Source organism: Eurosta solidaginis, chromosome 3 (assembly GCF_040869045.1).
Source record: "Eurosta solidaginis isolate ZX-2024a chromosome 3, ASM4086904v1, whole genome shotgun sequence".
Lineage (NCBI taxonomy): Eukaryota > Metazoa > Arthropoda > Insecta > Diptera > Tephritidae > Eurosta > Eurosta solidaginis.
Genome location: NC_090321.1, coordinates 90,225,084 through 90,246,243, shown reverse-complemented (window position 1 = coordinate 90,246,243; position 21,160 = coordinate 90,225,084). Strand labels below are relative to the sequence as shown.

The window sequence follows — 21,160 nt, the reverse complement described above, 5'->3', positions numbered from 1 at the left end:
TGCTAGTTTGTTGAAGAACTGCTCCAATAGCAACATTTGATGCATCTACTGCTAATGATAAAGTACCATTTTTGTCGAAATGTGTAAGTAAAGTATTTTTAGCAAAAAGTTTTTTAACATTTTCGAAAGCTGTTGTGGTTTCATTTGTCCAATTTAATTGTTTGAGTTTGTTTTTAATTGCATGTGTTAACATTTCATGCAGAGGACTAAGTTCTGTTGCTAACATTTTAATATATCTGTGATAGTAATTTATCATACCTAAAAATTTTTGTAATTTATTTATAGAAATTGGTTTTTCAAAATTTGTTATGATTTCAATTCTATCTAAAGATGGTTTAATACCTTCGCCTGAAATTTCGTAACTTAAAAAATTTAATTTATTTACACCGAGAGTACATTTTGAAGGTTTGATATTTAAATTATATTCTTCAAGTCTTTTGAAAACTGATTTTAAATGATTTATATGTTGATCTTCATTATCACTGGCAATAAGAATGTCATCAATGTATGTAAATACAAAATCGAAATCAGAAAATACTTCATTAATAAAGCGTTGGGAAGTTTGAGCACTGTTTCGTAAACCGAAAGGCATTCTTACGAATTCAAACATTCCAAAAGGGGTAGTTATTGCAGTTTTATGAATGTCTTCTTCTGCCATTGGAATTTGGTGGTAAGCACGCACAAGATCAATTTTGGAAAAAAATTGTTTGTTTTTTAAATAAATTGTTAAATCGTGAATATGTGGTAAAGGATACCGATCTGGTGTAGTAATAAAATTAAGTCTTCGATAGTCTCCGCAAGGTCTCCAATCATTTGGTTCTTTTTTAGGAACGAGATGAAGGGGAGATGCAATAGGAGAATTTGATGGTCTGCATATACCCGTTTTAACTAAAAATTCAAATTCAGCTTTAGCAATTTTAAGTTTGATTGGATCAAGACGTCTGGGTTTCGAAAATGGTAAAATACCTTTTGTTTCTATCCTGTGAACCGTATGGTGTTTAACTTTTTTAGTATAATCTGGTTCACAGGTAATAAATGGAAATTCAATAAGTAATTTTGAAAACTTATTTTCGACAATAGGAATTTTGAGTGAGAAAATATCAGAAAATCCAGAAGATCCAGTAACAATAATTCCGAATTTTTCTAAAAAGTTTGCTCCTAAAATTGGTGTATCAATATTCGCAATAATGAATGGAAATTCAAAATCTCTTCTTAAACCTAAATCAATTTTAAGTAGTTTTGTACCGAAAGTTTCAATTGAAGAACCGTTTGCTGCGGTCAAAGTAAGATCCGAATTTCTTTTATAAATTTTAAATTTAGAAAAAGGAATAACTGATACAACTGCGCCGGTATCGATAAGAAAATTAAGTTTATTGAATTTATCAAATATGAATAGGCGACGAGTAGGTTTAATAATAGTTCCATTATCCGTCACCGTCATAATGGATCGTTTCAGTTTAAATTTTGTTCGGAATTTGAATTATGATTTTGATTGAAATTGCATGGGGGTATACATTTAAGAGCGTTATTCTTAAATTGTGATACCAACAAATATTTGTTTGCAAATTAAAATTATGATTGTTTGAAAAATTTCTGGATCTTGAAAAATTTCGAGATTTAGATCTATTTCTATCTTTAGATCTTGAACGAATATATAATTGATTAATATCATTAGAAATTTTATTTAAATTTTGATAAATAGCCGTAGTTAATTTAGTTAAATTTTTAACGCATTGTTCTAAAATATTATTATTTATATTTGAGACTACAGGAGATTTGGAAGAATGAGGTTTATTGATTAAATCAAAAAGTTTGTCAGCTAAAATAATAATTTCATCTCTGTTTTGATTATTATTGGAAGTCAAATGAATTTGTATTTCTTGTGGTAATTTACGAATCCACAATTTAAAGAGTAATTCTTGGCTAACTATGGAGGCAGAACCTATAAGTGATTTCATAAATCTGAATAATTCAGATGGTGAACGATCATCAAGTTCAGTTTTTGAAAATAATTGTTCTAATCGTTTTTCTTCGCTAAGAGAAAATCTTTCACATAGAATTTTTTTGATTGTATCATATTTATTAAAAAGAGGAGGAGGGTTAATAACATCTAAAATTTTAGAAATAGTATCTCGTTGAAGAGTAATTAGAACATTTTGAAATTTTAAATTATCATCAGTGATATTATTAATTTCAAATTGTCCTTCAACAAGTAAAAACCAGGCATCAGGAGAATCTTGCCAAAATTGTGGTAATTTAATAGATTTAGTAGAAGGAAAATTTGTAAAGTTATCTTGTCTTGAAGTATCTTGTGTTATATTAGAGATGATGTTTTGTGTTGTATTAATGTTAGAATTTTGAGTTGTATTGTGAGTCATTGTGTTATTTGTATGGTTGATATTTTGATTTTCTGAATTTGTAAAATTACGAGTTCGTATTGGTGAACGTAGAACCATATGAAAATAAATTTAAATGAAAATTTGAAAATAAGAAAATATTTAAGATTTTTTTTGGAAAGGGAGTTAACAATTTAAATAAAATATTTAATTTTATATAAAAAATAAGTAAATTTAAATAATTGTTAAAATATAAAAATAATCTTAAAATAAATTTGAAAGTTAAAAGGTTTAAAATTTTAATTTAAATTATAATTGAACAATTTTAAATTTAATATTAGAATAAAAATTATACTTACATAAAATTAAATTTAATAAAAAAATATTAAAATTAATAAGTAGTTGATTGATGATTGTTTAAAAATATCTTGAAATTAATATCTGGATTGTTTGATATCGTAATGCTTTTAAAATATGCAATGGTTTGTTGTTTTCTTTGTAAATCTCTTAATTTTCATCGTGATGTCTTCATTTTAAATCTGTTCTTGTGTGTATTGCGTGCAAAATTGTTGTTGTGGCTTGGATAACCCAATCGTTGCTTTTAAGAGTATTAGGTTGTAAATGTTTTTATTTTGTTTACACACACGTTTTTAGAGTTTTTTATGTTTTTAATTTGATTTTCAACATTTATTCTTTGTTTTAATGTTTCGTATATATAATTTACAGCGACTTTTATATGAAATTTGCACAGAATATTGTTGTGTTGCTTCTTGTTCACAAATGTATAGGGAACACAAATATAGTTAAATTATATGCACAAGAATTTCAATAGTGCTATTTATTAAATTTTTATATAGTTAATTCTTCAGCGCGTACTGCATTATGCTATTTTAGATATAACAAATATGGAGGGATAGTTATGTACATTAATGATCCCAGTTTTCTTTAATTACATCACGTTACTATATATTGCGAAATGACATAAAAGCAAAATAAATTCGTCTATGATCCAAGTTGATTTTAGTTTTAAAGTTCGGTTTAAAGTTCGTTTTAAAGTTGTAGGATCATTGGTAGGATCGCCAATATATTAACATTCAAGTTGATATTTTAAAAAAATCTTTTATTTTGATTTTAAGTATAAAAATTTATTTTTGTTTATTTTTGAGTTTAGATATTTTCCAACTAATTAGAATTTTCTTTTTTTGAAGTTATTCAAAATTTTAAGTTAACACGAAAACTCAATTAAAATTATTTTAAAAATTGTTTTTTGTTTTTATCGGCCTGTTGATAAATGAGTCAAGGTTCGATTCGAGCTCAAGGCCAGAACAATAATTTTTTTCTAATGATAATTATTGTTATTTTTTAATTTTTCTAAATTTGAAAAATTGTATTTTTGTTTTTTGGAATAGTAAGTAGAAAATTTTTCAGACAACCTGCCATAGCTGCGCAGATAGATCCATTTCGAAGGGTGCTAAGCCTTCATCATCAGTACGCTTTAGGCATGCTGTGCTAACCATTTAGCTATACAGCGGTGGTGTGTTTGACTGGCAAATTTGCTACTTCTATTCCTTTTTACCAACCATATTTATTCAGCGTTGCGCCATCTGGTGCAAATCACTGATAATGTTGAATTTTTGTTTATTGTCAATTACTTTGTTTGACATTCCCAAGTGCTCATGGTTTATTAACAATTGTTTTTTGTTTTTATCGGCCTGTTGATAAATGAGTCAAGGTTCGATTCGAGCTCAAGGCCAGAACAATAATTTTTTTCTAATGATAATTATTGTTATTTTTTAATTTTTCTAAATTTGAAAAATTGTATTTTTGTTTTTTTAAAAAATAACAATAATTATCATTAGAAAAAAATTATTGTTCTGGCCTTGAGCTCGAATCGAACCTTGACTCATTTATCAACAGGCCGATAAAAACAAAAAACAATTGTTAATAAACCATGAGCACTTGGGAATGTCAAACAAAGTAATTGACAATAAACAAAAATCCAACATTATCAGTGATTTGCACCATTTTTTGGCGCAACGCTGAATAAATATGGTTGGTAAAAAGGAATAGAAGTAGCAAATTTGCCAGTCAAACACACCACCGCTGTATAGCTAAATGGTTAGCACAGCATGCCTAAAGCGTACTGATGATGAAGGCTTAGCACCCTTCGAAATGGATCTATCTGCGCAGCTATGGCAGGTTGTCTGAAAAATTTTCTACTTACTATTCCAAAAAACAAAAATACAATTTTTCAAATTTAGAAAAATTAAAAAATAACAATAATTATCATTAGAAAAAAATTATTGTTCTGGCCTTGAGCTCGAATCGAACCTTGACTCATTATTTTAAAAATTAAAGTAAAGAGTACAAAGTAGTTAACACTATAATTGGTACTCTAGGGACACCTGTAGAATCACCAAACTGATCTGGCCAGAGTACAACCAGAAAAGAACCGATGATCTACTAAATAGGTCTAGGCAGGAAATATACAGAATCACGGCAACTATTACAGGGCACAGGCCGTTTGGCCCGCACGCGAGTAGAATGGGTATCCCCTACAATGAGAGGTGTAGGAGCTGTAGGCAAGAGGGTGCCGAGGAATCGGTTACTCACTTCCTCTGCGAGTGCCCAGCCCTCGCGAACTTTCGGTCCCGAACTCTAGGCAACTATGTGTTTCTCGACTTAAGGGCGGTGTCAAACTGCCGCATCAAACACATCAGTAGGTTTATAGTTTTAACCAAGTGGTTTGAGTAAAGCAATACGCAGGGTACATCAGCCAACATATAATTGGTTCCAGGAGAAAGAGCATCAAATACAAAATGGCGCCTAGAGCGCTACTTGGGCCCGGCTCCATAGCCGGACAGCACAGCAACCAACCAACGTAACCGGCTTGTATCGTGTTTTTCACACGGACAACTATACGCAGCTCTGTAGCGTGTTAAATTGAAATAGACCTTATATTCTTTGATGGGGAGGTAATACACATAATATTCAACCCAATTCTAAACAAAAATTCGGTGCGAGTTTTTTCCCTTCTCCCATTCCTCGTATTCGAAATATAAATTCCTTGTGAGTTTTTTCACTTCTCCCTTTCCTCCTATTCTGAACAATGTTCGAAAAAGCGGAAACTGGTTATGGGAGGAAAGTAGGTATTATGAATATGAGTGAGAGGGAGATTTCACTGCCATTTCTTAGCAGTATTTTCACTTGTTAAATTAAAGGGAATACACCAAAATAGTTAAAGGTAAATTCGTTTCTTTAAGAAAGAACACTTATTTGTACAAAATTTGTGCTCAAATATGTACATTCTACCACAATATTCTTTATTTTAACTCGAAAAGTATATCATAAGCAACGGAAGAGCTCTTGGTATATTTGATGCAGCCATTCAGAAATTGCGCAAGGATAGATTTTGGAATATGACGAATTCAACTCGACTTTGCCGCCAGAAAATTGCTTTATTGAATGGAAGCAGGCAACTCCGGCGGATTTGTGTTATGCCGCCGTCTTCTTATTAGTATGCTCCTCTGTTGATGTTGCTGTGGCAGCAATTCATTACTCATTTAAGTGAATATCACATGAAATGCAATACTGTGCATTGTTTATGTTTTATTTCTTAATTTCAAACAAATTCGCAACAATAATTAAACTTTTCAATTTTTTAAACAAAATAAGAAATGCGTAACGAAATTTCAATTGACAAAGCAGCTGACTTCGAAAATTCGAAATTCCTATTCCCCAATTACACTGGATAACAAATTCCAATTTTTTTTCTGCACCAGAGACGCCATTCGAAAAAGTGGCCGTGGTGATAGTCGGATTTCGGCCATTTTTTATACCAATACGAAGTGAGTTTAGATAAGTACGTGAACTGAGTTTAGTAAAGATATATCGATTTTTGCTCAAGTTATCGTGTTAACGGCCGAGCGGAAGGACAGACGGTCGACTGTGTATAAAAACTGGGCGTGGCTTCAACCGATTTCGCTCTTTTTCACAGAAAACAGTTTCCGTACTAGAATCTAATACTATTTTCACACAGACGGCTTATTTAATAATAAAGGCAATTTTCTACATTAAGACGCTTATTGAGCTCAATCTTCCCTACAAAATTCGAATCTATTATTATTTCATTAGTAGCTAATCGAATGCCTAATGAAGTCAAAAGCACAATGCAACTTTGTTGGCAGCGTCCCACTTCCGTTTCCGCTTCTTAGTTTTTGGTGTGTTCAGTGCTTAAAAATGTCATTTGTCAAAGCAAATGTCATTGTCTGCATGGCGGAACGATACAAGGTGGCCGCCTCGAACAGCTGATTATAACCTTTTTTATTTGATTTGATATATCAACTACCGGCGCAGTACGATTTTGACATTTGTCCATCGAATTTACAAGTACATGGAATTTTTTTTGTTTGTAGGTATGTCACCATGCTCCCACCTTGTATCGTTCCGTCATGATTGTCTGTCTCATCCTTCATACTAATCGAGCAGTTACTTCTGTGTGAAAGCAAAAAATTTACGATTTCATTAGCGGGTGAAATGAGATCATTAAGTTTCTGTGTGAAAACAGTATTAGGCCCTACCAAATTTCACAAGGATTGGTAAATTTTTGTTCGACTTATGGCATTAAAAGGATCCTATACAAATTAAATGAAAAAGGGCGGAGCCACGCCCATTTTGAAATTTTCTTTTATTTTTGTATTTTGTTGCACCATATCATTACTGGAGTTGAATGTTGACATAATTTACTTATATACTGTAAAAATATTAACTTTTTTTTTAAATTTGACTTAATCTCTTCATGATATCTTCAACGACTGCCAAATTACAGCTTGCAAAACTTCTAAATTACCTTCTTTTAAAAGTGGGCGGTGCCACGCCCATTGTCCAAAATTTTACTCATTTTCTATTCTGCGTCATAAGTTCAACTCACCTACCAAGTTTCATCGCTTTATCCGTCTTTGGTAATGAACTATCGCACTTCTTCGATTTTTCGAAATTTTCGATATCGAAAAAGTGGGCGTGGTTATAGTCCGATATCGTTCATTTTAAATAGCGATCTGAGATGGGTACCCAGGAACCTACATATCAAATTTCATCAAGATACCTCAAAATTTACTCAAGTTATCGCGTTAACGGACGGACGGACGGACGTGGCTCAATCACATTTTTTTTCGATACTGATGATTTTGATATATGGAAGTCTATATCTATCTCGATTCCTTTATACCTGTACAACCAACCGTTATCCAATCAAAGTTAATATACTCTGTGAGCTCTGCTCAACTGAATAAAAAAATGTGGTCCACTTAATCATATATATCTCAAGAACGAATTGAGCAGTTCCAAAACGGTTTGAAGCTTTTAAAAGGTACTAAAATTTGCTATAAACTGTGCATACAACTCTTTTTGCTAGGCCGTGCAGATTCAAAGATAACGAACAATCATTACGGATTTTTCCATTTTTTTTTTTTTTGTAATAATATAAAAAAATTGTACTTTGCGAGGAAGGATCTCGAAAACTTTTTATTTTTTGCAAATTTTTTTTTCTCTCTAAGCTCTGTTTTATTACAAAAAAATAAGCTTTCATTAAACAAAATCGATGAACTAATACAATAGTTGTAAGCATTCAAGTAAATATATCCATTTAATACTTAAGTACCCTACTGGTACATATGTGTTAGTATTCGTATATCAGTTAGTTAGCAGGTAGATTTTCGAAGGGTTATTAGATACAAAAAACTGTTAGTGTCGTTTTCTCAAACCCAGGTATATTTCAAGCAAGAGCATATTTTTAAGGCAGGTAGTGTTTTCTTTGTAGAACTAGGGAAATTTTTGTGTAGGTAGGCTTGAATTTTTACTTGATCTAAGTATAAATAATAGTACATGCGACTTGTTCCTTCATAATCACCCCCATTCTGCATTTCGACTTTGATTGGAATTTTTTCGATTTGGCAACTTTGGTATTCTGTGTTCCAATCTCTTTCGATCTTCGAATCGTTCGATTTTGTTTATTCTGCATTTCCGTTTTTCTAAGTTGCAAATTTATTGGCGGAAAAACATTTTTTATTTTTTTCTTCTTTTATTTTTTTTATTAATTTATAACAGAATTTTAACAATAATGTAAGTAAAGCTTGTTGAGAAACGTAAAAGGCTTGATGATGATTGTTTTTTATATGTTTCCAACACATGTTCAGTATGAGACGTTGGCTAATTTAATGGCAACAAAGCGGGATATCATGACTTCTAGGAAGCCAGCCTTCGCATAAAATTCTTGCTTCGCTTGTATTTTCTCTTCTTCACTTTGTTCAAATGTTATCCACTGAGGGCATAATTTTGGTTGCATTACATCCAGAAACGTAGACAGTGACTTTGACACTGCTGACTCTCCCATTCCTACATTATAATCCGCCCCATTCCATGCTGGTAACTGCCTTCTGCAAAAAATCTCAAAGCAGCTACTACAATATTAAGGGCAGATGTCGATGCCGAAGTCCTTGGACGAATTTGGTCCGCAAAAGTACCTAACACATACTTGAAAGCATCCTTATTAAGTCGAAAGTTTTTTTTTGAACCTAAATAAGAAAATAAGTGATTAAACTTTACCACTTTTAAGTTCAATTTCTTATAATTCGTCACTCATCTCAAATGGATTACACAAATCTCGCAATATTTGCCTTTCCAACTCCACAAATAATGCCGCGGCTATTGATTCCATTCTAATAGACAGCTATAATTTGTGTCTGTTCGTGGGGTCCAGTTATATGCCAAAGCAAGCTGCCGGAGTAGAGGAAGGTGAAGCGAAAACGTAAACAATCCTTGCGGAAAGAATAAATAAATCTTTATAAAGTATTTAAGGCCAGTGCAATGAAATTAGCATCCATAAAATTCAGAAAATTTCAACTATATTCGTGCAGGAATGCGTTTTAACAAAACTTGGTGGCCACGGCAGGGAATTGACCAAAATAACGACAAAAACATACTTACAATTATGAAAGCACTTCACTCAAAAAAATACAACACTGCGGCAATATATTCTTTTGCTTTTTTTGTACAAAATGGCGTGGATAATAAAATATAAACGTTTATCAAGGTTTTTTTACAAATTTTCTTTAATTTATTTTGTTCCAATGTTCACACATTCCGCACAAACAGCTGATTTTCGAAAAATCATTTGCTCTTCCTCTTCTCGTTACAATTCCGTCGTAATGCAGAATACCCAACTTCGATTAAAGCGGAGCGTAGAACGGGAACGTAATAGAAATGCAGAATAAGGGTGAATATCTGCAAGGCTCGCCGGATACTGTTCAGTTTATAATTGCAGTTTAGAGTACCTGCGGGTATCGTGGTATAGGCGGGTAATGTGGTACACCAGCTTTTCTCGGAAACTATAAATGTGAACGTAACGGGACCTATCCAAATAGCTCGGCGTTCTCAGAATAAAAGCAACGCATGATGTACTCGCGCTTTGTAGGCATTGTTGTGAGTTAGTTGTAATGAATGTGCATGGTTGTGCGGTTGACTTTTTTTCTTGATCAGATAAAACGATTTTTTACAAAAAATTTAAAAATTCAACATTCGTTAAAAGGTAAGTAATGTACGAGTATTGAACTAGTGAACTGTTAATGCAATATTTTGCATATATTTGTGTTTAATTAATTATTGAAAAATGATACTCTATTTCGGCTATTGTGGTATAGATAAGGCCGGGTAAAGTGGTATAGTATACCAAATAACCCTCCCGATCACAAACATGCCGAAAAAAGGTGAAATACGAAAATGGAGAGCAGAGGATATGAAAAAAGCTATACAAAAAGTAAGAAAACGAGAACTGGGTATTCTTTTGGCTTCCAAAACGTTCAACGTCCCTCATACTACTTTGCAGCGCATCTCATGAAGTGCGAAACCCATCGACGAGTTATTGGAAACTAAACTGGGCGGGCTCCAATTTTAACTGCAGCAATTGAGGAAGACTTGGTGAAATATTTGTTAGAGATGGAAGCGAAGTATTGGGCACTAACACGTGTAGAGATCAGGTCTCTGGGCTATCAAGTTGCGAAAAAGAACAATACTCCCAATAAATTTTCTGTCATGAATGAGTATGCTGGTAAGGATTGGCTAAAAGGCTTTTGCAACCGACATCGAAACATTGTAAGCTTTCGAAAGCCAACTGGTACAAGCGCCGACCGTGTGCGCGGGTTTTCTCGATAAAATGTGGCACTTGAACAAGAAAACATGAAACATAACCAACTCGTATTTGGAACGTGGACGAAACCGGAATATCAGTAGTGTCTTCATATAAACCACAAATAATCGCTCGTAAGGGAAAAAGACAAATTGGAGCAATCACTTCAGCTGAGCGAGGCTCACTTGTAACCGTCATTACATGCATGAGCGCAGTAGGTGGGTTCGTTCCACCATTTTTTATATATCCGCGTAAAAACCACAATGCTCTTCTCATGAAGGATGCTCCTCCTGGTTCGGCCTCGGGTTGTCATTTGTCAGGATGGGTTCAGATTCTCATCTTCACAAACTGGTTCAGACATTTTTTAAGTTTCACAAAACCATCTGCTTCTGCACCTGTGCTGCTTATATTGGACGGATATTATAGTCATACTCGTAATATAGAAGTTATTGATCTAGCACGCGAACACAATGTCACCATTATTACATTGCCTCCCCATTCATCGCACAAACTTCAACCGTTAGATAAAGAATTTATGGGGCCTTTTAAAACATATTAAAATGAGGAAATAAGGAGATTTAGCGCGAACAAGGTAGAAAAGTTACATACTTTGATGTAGTCGGCCTATTTGCTAAAGCTTATTTGAAAGTTCAAAATGATCAAATCGCATTAATAGGTTTTAAGACCACGGGATGCAGATTTCATTGCTAACATTTGTTCAGTTATTAAAAAAATACTTAAATTTAAAAAAAGGACGTTTGGCACTCGGGGACTGCCGCGGTAAAGCTATTGCATATTATCACTTATGCAATTATAATATTTATGCAACATTTTTTCTTTGATATAAATTCAAGTTTTGTCTTTGATATTAATTCAAGTTACACTTTTTAAGCGTGGTGACCGATAAGAAAACAAATTTTTTACTTTTATTGAATAAATGAGAAGTTAATATTGGTTAAATAATTTTTATTATTATCTTACAAGATATGTACATATATAGGTTATTCAGGAATATTTATAATTGAAATTATGGGTTTATAGTAACTGAAATAGGAAACATACGTTTGAGATTGATATCCTCTAAATATCTTGAAAATACCGCGTCAATGGTGGTTCCATATTTTGTTATGGATTCTTTTAGATCATTATTTATCTTCAAATTGAATTTTTCAAAAAAAAAAAAAACTTGTCAACCGCTCTGATTTTTTATCAGCGAAATTGTACCAAGTATTTTTGCCCCTTCTTCAGAGTACTCCAGTAAAGTGCGATGAATAAAATGATCTACCTCGTCCAATTTTGGATTCGGAGAAATGTAAATTGCTACCATGACAATGTGTAGACCATTTCTAAGTTTGCATAAGCACGCACAAATCAGCCCTATTCTGCATTTCGACTTGGATTGGAATTTTTTCAATTTGGCAATTTTGGTATTCTGTGTTCCAATCTCTTTCGATCCAACTTCGAATCGTTCGATTTTTTGTATTCTGCATTTCGATCGTAGTTCCGTTTTTCTAAGTTGCAAATTAGTTGGCAGAAAAATATTTTCTTTTTATTTTTTTATTAATTTATAACAGAATTTTAACAAAAATGTAAGTAAAACTTGTTAAGAAACGTAGAAGGCTTGATGATGATTGTTTTTTATATGTTTGCAGGTCAAAAACAACATGTCGATGTCGAAGTCCTGGGACGTATTTGCCCCGCTAAAGTATCTAACACATACTTGAAAGCATCCTTGTTAAGTCGAAAGTTTTTTTTGAACCTAAATAAGAAAATAAGTCATTAAACTTTACCACTTTTAAGTTCAATTTCTTACAATTCGTCACTCATCTCAAATGGATTACACAAATCTCGCAATATTTGCCTTTCCATTCTCGCCTGGCAATTTTCGTATGCGTTGCTTTCCAACTCCATAAATAATGCCGCGGCTATTGATTCCATTATAATAGACAGCTATAATTTGTGTCTGTTCGTTGGGTCCAGTTATATGCCAAAGCAAGCTGCCGGTGTAGAGGAAGGTGAAGCGAAAACGTAAACAATCCTTGCGGAAAGAATAAATAAACCTTTATAAAGTATTTTAGGCCAGTGCAATGAAATTAGCATCCTTAAAATTCAGAAATGTCAACTATATTCGTACAGGAATCCGTTTTAACAAAACTTGGTGGCCACGGCAGGGAATTGGCCAAACGAACGACAAAAACACACTTACAATTAAGAAAGCACTTCACTCAAAAAAATATAACACTGCGGCAATACATATATTATATTGCTATTTTTTGTACAAAATGGCGTGGATAATAAAATATTGCCGTTTTTCAGTGTTTTTTTTACAAATTTTCTTTAATTTATTTTGTTCCAATGTTCACACATTCCGTACCAACAGCTGATTTCGAGAAATCATTTGCTCTTCCACTTATCTTTACGATTCCGTCGTAATGCAGAATACCAAACTTCGATTGAAGCGGAGCGTAGAACGGGAACGTTATCGAAATGCAGAATAGGGGTGAATATCTCCAACAAATGAGCGCCTAACATTAACATCGCTAACGTGTGCAATATTTATTTCAATATTCGGAGTCATAATATTCAGGGCTGTCATGGAATCCAATTGTTGTCGGAATCGGATTTAAAAACGACAAAATAATTACTTTGGTGTCATGAAATCCAATGTTATCGGTTTAATGTTCGAATTGGAATTAGTGTCGGCTTTAGGTGTCACAGAATCCGATAATATCGATTTTGCTATCGGAAACAATCCAATCAGTTAAATGCTGTTGGATTTCATTTTTTCCTAGTTGTATTTCTCTTGCAGTTGAGTATTTTCTAAAAATGTAAGTAAATAAAGGTTTATTTTATAAAAATAAATGTAAATTTACATATATTTTCATTCTTAATAGGGGAAAACATACAAATTTAATGCAAAACAGTATTTTGACTGAATTTATGGAGAAACATTCAGATATTGCAAAGGGCTTCACGAAGCACATCATTAAAATAGTTTACACCGTGCTTCTACTTACACTCATGCTAGAATCCTTGCTAACTGATCTTTGATAGGGTCCTTCAGCTAAAAATCGTAACGTAGCTGCTAGTTGCAGCACTGGGAGAACTTTCGAGCGACTTGAGCGTCCTTCAATGGTGTCCAATACCATTCGGAAAGCCTCTTTGTTTATGCGATAGTATGCAATGTAACTGCAAATACACTATAAATATTTATAAACCCACATTAAGAAATATATTTAATTACGCTGTCTCTGGAAACTCAAATGGATTGCTGCGATCTCTCAAAATTTTCCTTTTGACCTTCTCGCAACTTTCTTCTTCCAATAATATAAATGCTACAACTGCTGATGCCATTTTGATGTCAATAAATTTGTTTATTTCTGTTTAAAGGCACAAAACAACTATTTTATAAAATTTTGCCAAAAAAATTAACATCAAAATTGCCGGTGCACCACAAAACAGCTGATTCGAACATCGGTTTTATTTACATTCGAAAAGAGCAAAACCAATACGGTTTTATGACACCAATTTAAATCAATATTGGTTTGTAATTCCGACAAAACACAAAACCGACTTGGATTCCATGACAGCTCTGATTAGTAACCTTTAACTTTAACATTCACTTTAACTTTAACTTTATTTTTAACTTTAAATTTCACTTTAACTTTAACATTCACTTTAACTTTAACTAGACAGTAAGCTGTCATGGAAGCTCAATGTGGTGGAGAGGGTCAAGAAGGCCTCAACGGCACTCTGCATGTAAAAGAATGCTGTGGTGTACGTGAGGCTTATCATCCTCTCTTTCTCTTTGGGTTTTTACAGCGATTGTAAGCCCTATTCTATACTATGGAGTTCTTGTTTGGTGGAAAGCCACACAAAAACCAACATACCTCAAAAAATTAGAGGGGGTATGCAGACTATCGATGCTTTGCATTACGGGAGCCCTGAAAACAACCCCGACGGCTGCATTGTATACCATTCTGCACATTCCACCTGTAGACCTGGTAGCAAAGAACAAAGCATTAACGACCGCAACCAGGCCCGGTGCTTCGGGGCAGCTTGAGCGCCGACCATATGGCCATAGTAGTATAGCGTCATCAATCACAAGACGAACAGACTACCTGATTCCATATCTGCGCTTCGAGGGAGATCTTAAGGCCACAATAGAGGTGGACGGTTGGCGCAAGGGTGCGCAAATGGCGGACGAGGCGATACATGTGTACACCGATGGTTCCAAAGTAGTGGAACGAGTAGGGTCTGCGGTTTACTGCGCTGATCTGGAAATAAGCAGATCCTACAGGCTGCCGGATTACTGTAGCGTTTTCCAAGCGGAAATATTAGCCGTAACCAAAGCAGTAGAAACCCTGGAAGAGTATAGCTTAAGCTGCAACCGTGTTAACTTTCAATCTAGCAAAGCACAGCATCTAAATGCGTGTTAGAGTGTAAGCAGTCTCTGGAGAGAATCGGGACAGGGAGAAGCATACATCTATATTGGGTCACAGGGCATATGAGAATAGATGGGAATGAAAAAGCGGACGAACTAGCTAAAAAGGGCGCATCCCTTGAAGCTTGCTCCGTAGATGTCCCAATTAGATTGGGCGAGATTAAGCGAAGGCGAGAGGTGCACATGATCGACCAAGCGGGGAAGGCGTGGGTTCAAGCGCGGGGCTGTAAAGTGTCGAAGATTATGTGTAGGTCTTACAACCTTAGACTAACACAGTTGCTTCTATCATTAAAAAGAGAGGACTGTAGACTCATGACGGGTATTCTGACTGGACACTGCCTTCTGGCGTCACATGCATTTAAATTAGGCTTGGTCAGTGATAGCAGATGTAGGAAGTGCGGGTTGGAGGAGGAAACGACCGAGCACGTTCTGTGCTCGTGCCCTGCATTTGCCAGGCTAAGACTCCAGCTGTTAGGAGTGATACAGCTGTCAGATCTAGAAGCAGCAAGTGGCTTAAGTCCTAGGAAGCTAGTATTTGCCAAGAGGACGGTGTTATTTTATAACATAGGTCCTGGTTTTTGATAGGGTTTTTCAGTTTGGTCGTTAAAACAAACTTCTGGTAACACTACGGACTCAATCAGTCTGTGAGGTCCTCATGGACATGCCAGTTCAACCTAACCTAACCCAACATTCCGGACGATTAGGGACAGCCTATGTGCAAATTGAGTTAGTACTTGGGAAATCTGATTCTTACCTTTTTACCATCCTCTGTACTAGCACCATTCGTTGGTGCTGCGCTTTGTTCTGCAAGAGCTGCAGCTGGCTTCTTTGCATTGTAATCGACAAAGCCAGTCAACCACTCCTTGGCAGTGTCCTCATTAGGACGCCCATATTTGTCTAGTTTTCCTGAATCAATTAGAGCTTTCTTTGCACATGCTTTAGGCGCTAGGCCCCATTTACGTGGACAAGTATAATAATGACTCGCTTGATTTTTGCCACACCACCATGATCACTCGATGCCATTGTTGCTGTGGTCATTTGCGCTACAGCTAAACAAATTGCTTCAACCTTTGTTGTTACAATAACAATTTCTTGATCAATCTCGATACCATCTTCGTACCTCGATACACCAGGCAACATAATCTTAGCACCGTAACAAACGGCATTCACCTAGACAACAAAAAATTTAAAACAAATTGATGCAATTATAAAACAACTTAAGTTCTATAGTTAATAGCGATTTTTTTAATTTTATTTTGCATTGCAATGTACACCAAATTCAATCTTTGTAACAATCTATAAAATTATCTTGCCACACACACATCGGAGAATATTTGTGTTCCCAATCGTAGTCACAGAGAAAACTCGATAAAAAATATTTGCCCTGCCGGCTTATGTCATGGGGTATTGAGTAAATATATACATAGATAAACTTGTTTTGTTTTTTCGTGGTACATATGTATGTATAATTTTTATTGTGATGTTGATTCGGAATATTAACATTTTTAATAATAAGTAACTGTTGTCTGAATAAATCTTTATTTCAAAGCAGAGACAGCTTTTCGAAATATACACACATCGGATTAAAATTATTGTTCCCAATTATAGTCACAGAGAAAACTGAAAATGTTTATTGCCGGCTTATATCATGGGGTTGAGAACACACAAATTTATTATTTTACACGAAATAATATACATTTTTATTTTGTTCTTAATGGTATTGCTAGATAAGGGTGTTTTGGGCACCAATCTTTTGCAGTATCAAAGGAATTAATTAAAAGAATTGGAAATTGACGTGGCACCGCCCTTCAGTATTTCATACGTATATGTATGTATGTATATGTCAGTAACAATTTTTTTCGACTGGTTCTTCTAAAAAAAACAGTGAAACATTTTTTACGGAAATACATATAGTTAGCTCAATTCACGAAGTCCCTACCCAATTTTCAAAATCAAAATATCAGTCAAACAAACCACCCTGTATAGCTAAATGGTTAGCGCAGCATGCCTAAAGCGTACTGATGGTGAAGGCCCAATTATTAAAAAATATTTCTCTGCATGTCTATGCTTTAATGCAAAAAAAGATCCATGGTTATATGCACTCACCTATGACACTATCAAGTCATACAGGTCCGACTTCGAGCCTTATCGATTGTTGCATAACTGGACATTTTAATCCTTAAGTTCACTGCGCACTGCAATAAAGTAGTTTTTTTTTATTATTTCGTACAAAAAACTTTCCGATTAAATTTGTTGATATACAAATTTCAGTAGGACCTATTTTTCGAGGAAAGTGTTGTTGCGGTTAAAGCGAATCATTTCACTTAAATCAGAATCCTTTTCTCATCATTCAAATAACAAATATTTATAATAAGAGCAAAGACATACAAAAAGTTATTTAAATATTGTAAAGAATTCTGGGCAATTCGGATTATTTTGCACCTTCTGCTAACGTTCGTATCGCTGAACTGTCGAATAAAGAACTCCAATATTCAGTATTGCGATATCGTCTTTATTTAGTTTACTTTGGGAGTAGTACAATTATATTTCGATATCACGTACTTCACAAAGCGTGTTTAAATCAAACTGATTCGTCATTCCTTAGCTTGCGCTGCTTTTATACTCTCGGTTTTCTCGTTCACCCATTTCTCTTAAGGTCTAATCGTTTCGCGAACAGTTCGAGAACAATTGTATCTCATGCTTGGTTACCAGCTATATACATGTATATTTGTAGTTAATGCTTTTCTTATAGCCATATGCATGTGTATGTGTGAGTAACTACTTCGGCTGATGACATTTGTGTGCACATGTACAAATGTTCTGAACATACGGAATGAATAAGATAACACGCTCAAACAGTACAACACATCGTTATGGCATTTCTAGTATTTACTAGCAGTATTTTTGCTTGACTCGCTATTTTAGTCGGCCATGAATTTAAATTTTGATTTAGGTTTAGTTTCATAAAATATTTGCTGCATCCCCACCAGTGCATCCTGATATATCTAATAAATTTGCCATAGTCACAAAAATAATACCAAGGAATGATGCAGCACTTATCTAACAATTGTAAATTATTTCCCTGCTTCTCTACTACTATGTTTAAAGGTTTGCAAAGAAACTACACCGTTAATAGATGTCAATTCGAATTGGGAGAAAGATGGCCGCAATTGTCAAAAATGGTGTCAGCCGAGCAAACCTCTTCTGATTGAATAATGGAATAGTCCCTTATTTGAGATTCATATACAACTGTCAATCTCACTTTGTTGAATACACTTTGGTTCATATAATTGGAAATTTGTATGGTAATGTAAATTTGAAAAGCTTTATAAATCTTTTGTAGTTTTCATGAATAACGACGTAAATGTATAATAAAAAAGGTAAAAATACATTTTTAAATAAATTAACTTAATGCCCCTATTACCGTTTACAACTCAACTTAGTTGAAGTTAATTTGCAGATTTAAAGGAAGCATTTTGCTCATTACTAAACACAATTAAGGACCATTTCCGCAAACGCGTTCGAGGGAAGGCTTTATCCCTATTTTAAAATTATGCGCCACACTCAGATTCCTTGCTGATGGTAGCTATCAAAAATGCTGTAAATGATTTCGGTGTTGGACTGGTTTTAGATATTATTGAGGAGCATATTTATGCGAAGTGGATTTAAACCTAAACAGCAAAAATTGTATTTTACTCTAAAACAGGATTCCCAGGGGGTGTATACCATAATACAGAAAATCAAAATCCCGAAATTCAAAATGTCGACATTCAAAATGCAGACACATCAAAATACAGACAAATCGAAATGAAGACAAATCAAAATAAAGATAATTTAAAATACAGACAAATAAAAATGCAGACAAATCAAAATACAGACAAACCAAAATTCAGACAAATCTAAATACTGACAAATCCAAATGCAGACAAATCAAAATACAGATAAATACAGATAAAATACCGACAAACCAAAAAATAGTATCTTGTTGGTCCCAAAATCTGATTCTTCTATTAAGAACACCTTTCTGCGTATGCGGCTACGCGATCCACAAAATTTCTACCCAGAAGACCTTTCCGCGAAGGCGGCCTTCGGCCGCGCTTCAAAGAAATAACCCTTAGCCGATCCAACACCGGCTACGCGTTCCCCAGTATTTCTGCCCATAATACCTTTCCGCGTAGGCGGCCTTCGGCCGCGCTTCAAAAAAATAACCCTTAGCCGATCTAAGACCGGCTACGCGATCCGCAGTATTTCTGCCCAGAACAACTTTCCGCGTAGGTGGCCTTCGGCCGCGCTTCAAAAAAATAACCCTTAGCCGATCCAAGACCGGTTACGCGTTCCCCAGTATTTCTGCCCAGAACACCTTTCCGCGTAGGCCTTCGGCCGCGCTTCAAAAAAATAACCTTAGCCGATCCAACACCGGCTACGCGGTTCCCTCGCTGAGCATATTTAAACATACATGGGTTTATCTTCATTTATAAGATACAAAATATTAATTGAAATAAAAATCCATAGTGCTGTAATGGGTAATTCTTTACGACAGCATGACACTGCTAATACGCGTCCAAAAATATCGAGAGAGATATCAAACGACGCGTCTTGACATCAGTATTAATAATCCGAAGGCAGAAAATAAAAATTTTAACTCGTTTAAAAGATATTAACCGAAAAAAGACCCGCGGGTACCTCCGAAACCGAGGGTGGTATCCATTGTATTTTTGCGTATTTTTGATTCGTCTAAATTAAGATTTGTCTGCATTTTGATATGTCTATTTTTCGATTTGCCTTAATTTTTGTTTGTCTGTATTTTGATTTGTCTGTATTTTGACTTGTCGGAAATTTTGAATTTTGTCTGTATTTTGGTGTGTCTGGGTCTTGATTTTCGACATTGTGAATGTCTCCCATTCCCAGGAGTAGTGATTAGTATCAATGGGACTCACGTTCAATTAATTTCACCTAGTTTGGTTGCAACCGAACTGCGCCTTGCCTCGTCCAACTTCGGAATGTCGCTCCATAAAGTCAAAAAGTTATTCAATGTAATCCTTCATTTAAACGTTGTTTTTTCTATAAATGTGTACAAAATTGTTGATTATTGTTTGATTAAAAAAGGTTTAACCACCGGCTTTCAATTTTTTGTTTTTATGGAAGCAGGCAACTCCAGCGGGTTTGTGTTATCCCGCCGTCTTCTTATTATTATGCTCCTCTGTTGATGTTGCTGTGGCACCAATTCATTACTCATTTAAGTGAATACCACATGAAATGCAATACTGTGCATTGTTAATTTCAAACAAATTCGCAACAATAATTAAACTTTTCTATTTTTTAAACAAAATCAGAAATGCACAACGAAATTTCAATTGACAAAACAGCTGACTTCGAAAATTCGGAACTTCTATTCCCCAATTACACTGGATAACAAATTCCAATTTTTTTCTGCACCAGAGGCGCCATTATGAAATTCCCATGTAAAACCACCCCTGATTCCGAAAATCAATGTTATTTTTAATTCTATGGTAACACTTTTGAGATATTCACGAATTAAAGTTTAAAAAAAAAAAAAATTGGGTCCACTTAATCATATATATCTCAAGAACGAATTGAGCAATTCGAAACGGTTGGAAGCTTTTAAAAGGTAATTAAACTGTGCATACAACACTTTTACAACACTAGGACATGCAGATTCAAATATAAAGAAGAATCATTACGGATTTTTTAAATTTTTTTTGTAAAATTATAAAAAAAATTGTACTTTGCGAGGAAGGATCTCGAAAACTTTTTATTTTTTTGCAGACTTCTTTTCTCTATAAGCTCTGATTTATTACAAAAAAAATAAGCTTTCATTCAACAAAATCGATGAACTAATACAATAGTTATAAGCATTCAAGTAAATATATCCATTTAATACTTAAGTACCCTACTGGCACATATGTGTTAGTATTCGTATATCAGTTTGTTAGCAGGTAGATTTTCGAAGGGTTATTTGATGCAAAAAACTGTTAGTGTCGTTTCCTCAAACCCAGGTACATTTCAAGCAAGATCATATTTTTAAGGCAGGTAGTGTTTTCTTTGTAGAACTAGGGAACCGTTTTTTCTAGGTAGGCTTGCATTTTTACTTGATCTAAGTATAAATAATAGTACATGCGCCTTGTTCCTTCATAATATCTGCAAGGCTCGCCGGATACTGTTCGGTTTATAATTGCA

At 34.4% G+C, this 21,160-nt stretch overlaps 2 protein-coding genes, 2 long non-coding RNA genes and 2 other non-coding genes across 10 annotated transcripts in view; 1 reads left to right on the top strand and 5 right to left on the bottom strand.

The window, feature by feature from the left end:
* The window catches only part of LOC137244142 (uncharacterized), a 39,261-nt gene extending 24,288 nt beyond the window's left edge, over window positions 1-14,973 (bottom strand). The window contains exons 1-2 of the mRNA XM_067772729.1: window positions 13,763-14,973; window positions 13,536-13,707 (exon numbers count right to left, since the gene is read on the bottom strand). Coding sequence (XP_067628830.1) covers window positions 13,536-13,707; window positions 13,763-13,872 — 282 coding nt within the window. The 5' untranslated portion in view covers window positions 13,873-14,973. The remainder of the gene's footprint in view (window positions 1-13,535; window positions 13,708-13,762) is intronic.
* LOC137244145 (uncharacterized) overlaps window positions 1-21,160 on the top strand; it is an 82,705-nt gene that overhangs the window by 57,253 nt on the left and 4,292 nt on the right. The gene's annotated exons all lie outside the window — the stretch shown is intronic.
* Window positions 12,058-13,155, bottom strand: LOC137244146 (uncharacterized). Its single transcript, XR_010950824.1, has 2 exons — window positions 12,332-13,155; window positions 12,058-12,277 (listed from the first exon to the last, which is right to left on the bottom strand). It is a non-coding gene; the product is annotated as an uncharacterized lncRNA (long non-coding RNA).
* LOC137244138 (uncharacterized) overlaps window positions 15,717-21,160 on the bottom strand; it is a 95,221-nt gene continuing 89,777 nt past the window's right edge. For all 4 annotated transcript variants that reach the window (XR_010950800.1, XR_010950802.1, XR_010950801.1 and 1 more), the window contains 2 exons: window positions 17,069-17,157; window positions 15,717-16,132 (listed from right to left, as the gene is read on the bottom strand). The gene's annotated coding sequence lies outside the window, so the exon portion shown is untranslated. The remainder of the gene's footprint in view (window positions 16,133-17,068; window positions 17,158-21,160) is intronic.
* Window positions 16,230-16,368, bottom strand: LOC137247350 (small nucleolar RNA snoR639/H1). Its single transcript, XR_010951816.1, has one exon. It is a non-coding gene; the product is annotated as a small nucleolar RNA snoR639/H1 (small nucleolar RNA).
* On the bottom strand, window positions 16,483-16,617 carry LOC137247347 (small nucleolar RNA snoR639/H1). The gene has a single exon (XR_010951813.1). It is a non-coding gene; the product is annotated as a small nucleolar RNA snoR639/H1 (small nucleolar RNA).